The sequence below is a fragment of the Geospiza fortis genome, unplaced genomic scaffold, assembly GCF_000277835.1.
Source record: "Geospiza fortis unplaced genomic scaffold, GeoFor_1.0 scaffold188, whole genome shotgun sequence".
Classification (NCBI taxonomy): domain Eukaryota; kingdom Metazoa; phylum Chordata; class Aves; order Passeriformes; family Thraupidae; genus Geospiza; species Geospiza fortis.
The window spans coordinates 1,014,285-1,015,521 of NW_005054337.1; the positions used below are offsets into that span (position 1 = coordinate 1,014,285).

Consider the following 1,237-nt stretch of genomic DNA (forward strand, 5'->3'; position numbering starts at 1 on the left):
CAGAAGGAAAATAAGCTGCTTACTGCCTCTTAAAAGTTGATTTCATTTTCTGGGGATTGTTCACAACAAATGTGCAGGTGTTTGCTCCACCACCCACCACTGAGCCATGGGGAGTAAGAGCAATCCTTCACAGAAACATGGAATTAAGGTTGGAAGAAGCCTTTTAAAGTTTCAAGTCAATCATCAACCCAGCATCACCACCACATTCATCACTAAACCATGTCCTCAAGTGCTATATCCACACAGTTTTTGAACACTTCCAGGTGTGGTGGCTCCACCACTTCCCTGAGCAGTCTGTTCCAGTGCTTTACAACCCTTTATGTGCAGAAATTGTCCCCAGTATCCAAACTAAACCTCCCTGGTGCAATTTGATGCCATTTCCTCTTGTGCTGTCAAAACTTTTTCTTTTGACCCTTCTCCAGAAGGGTCAAAATGTGAATTCCCACACCCCAACAGGGATTCAGAACCCTTTGTTACTGCATGGTTGCACAGATGCATTACTTCAAGCACCAGGTTGCTGATACCCATTTCCAGCTGTTTCCAGCAGTATTTTTCGTGAGAGAGAACAGGACAACAACCCAACAAAACACATTTACAGCGGCTTTTGCAATCAGACACTACAAAAAGTGGTGGAAAACACAGGGCAGCCTCTGTGCCTGGAAAAGAACAAAACCAAAGCAGCATCTCCTGGGGAACTGCTCCCCTCCCGAGGCACTCACCGCGATGAGGATCTGGAAGGAGCTGTGCATGACCTCGATGTAGCGATACTCCAGGGCACAGCCGATGACAGAGATGTAGGAATGGTTATCCAGCCCCTTGATGCCAGACATTGGAGCCTCCTTCCTCACACAGCCAGGGCCATTTTCACTCCACCAGGACTGGTGCCGGGAGATGTTGAATGTCAGGAGCTCGCTGTCCTAAAGGGAGAAGTTGCAAAGAGAGCTCTGTTTACTCTGAGAGGGTCAACTTCACATGGCAGCTCCTTTGGGTCAGCCCCCCACAGAATCAAAAGGAAAAACAGATTCTCTTGTGCTGTTGGGTCCCCAGGACGGGGTGAGAGATGAGAATCTGACTCCAAGTTTTCAGAAGGCTGAATATAATATAATATAATATGATATAATATGATATGATATAATATGATATAATATAATATAATATAATATAATATAATATAATATAATATAATATGATATGATATGATATGATATGATATGATATGATATGATATGATATGATA

At 43.6% G+C, this 1,237-nt stretch overlaps 1 protein-coding gene across 2 annotated transcripts in view; it reads right to left on the bottom strand.

Moving 5' to 3' along the window:
- The window catches only part of NKAIN4 (sodium/potassium transporting ATPase interacting 4), a 33,946-nt gene that overhangs the window by 15,255 nt on the left and 17,454 nt on the right, over positions 1-1,237 (bottom strand). For both annotated transcript variants that reach the window (XM_031057994.1, XM_031057993.1), the window contains exon 4: positions 720-917. In XM_031057994.1, coding sequence (XP_030913854.1) covers positions 720-917 — 198 coding nt within the window. The remainder of the gene's footprint in view (positions 1-719; positions 918-1,237) is intronic.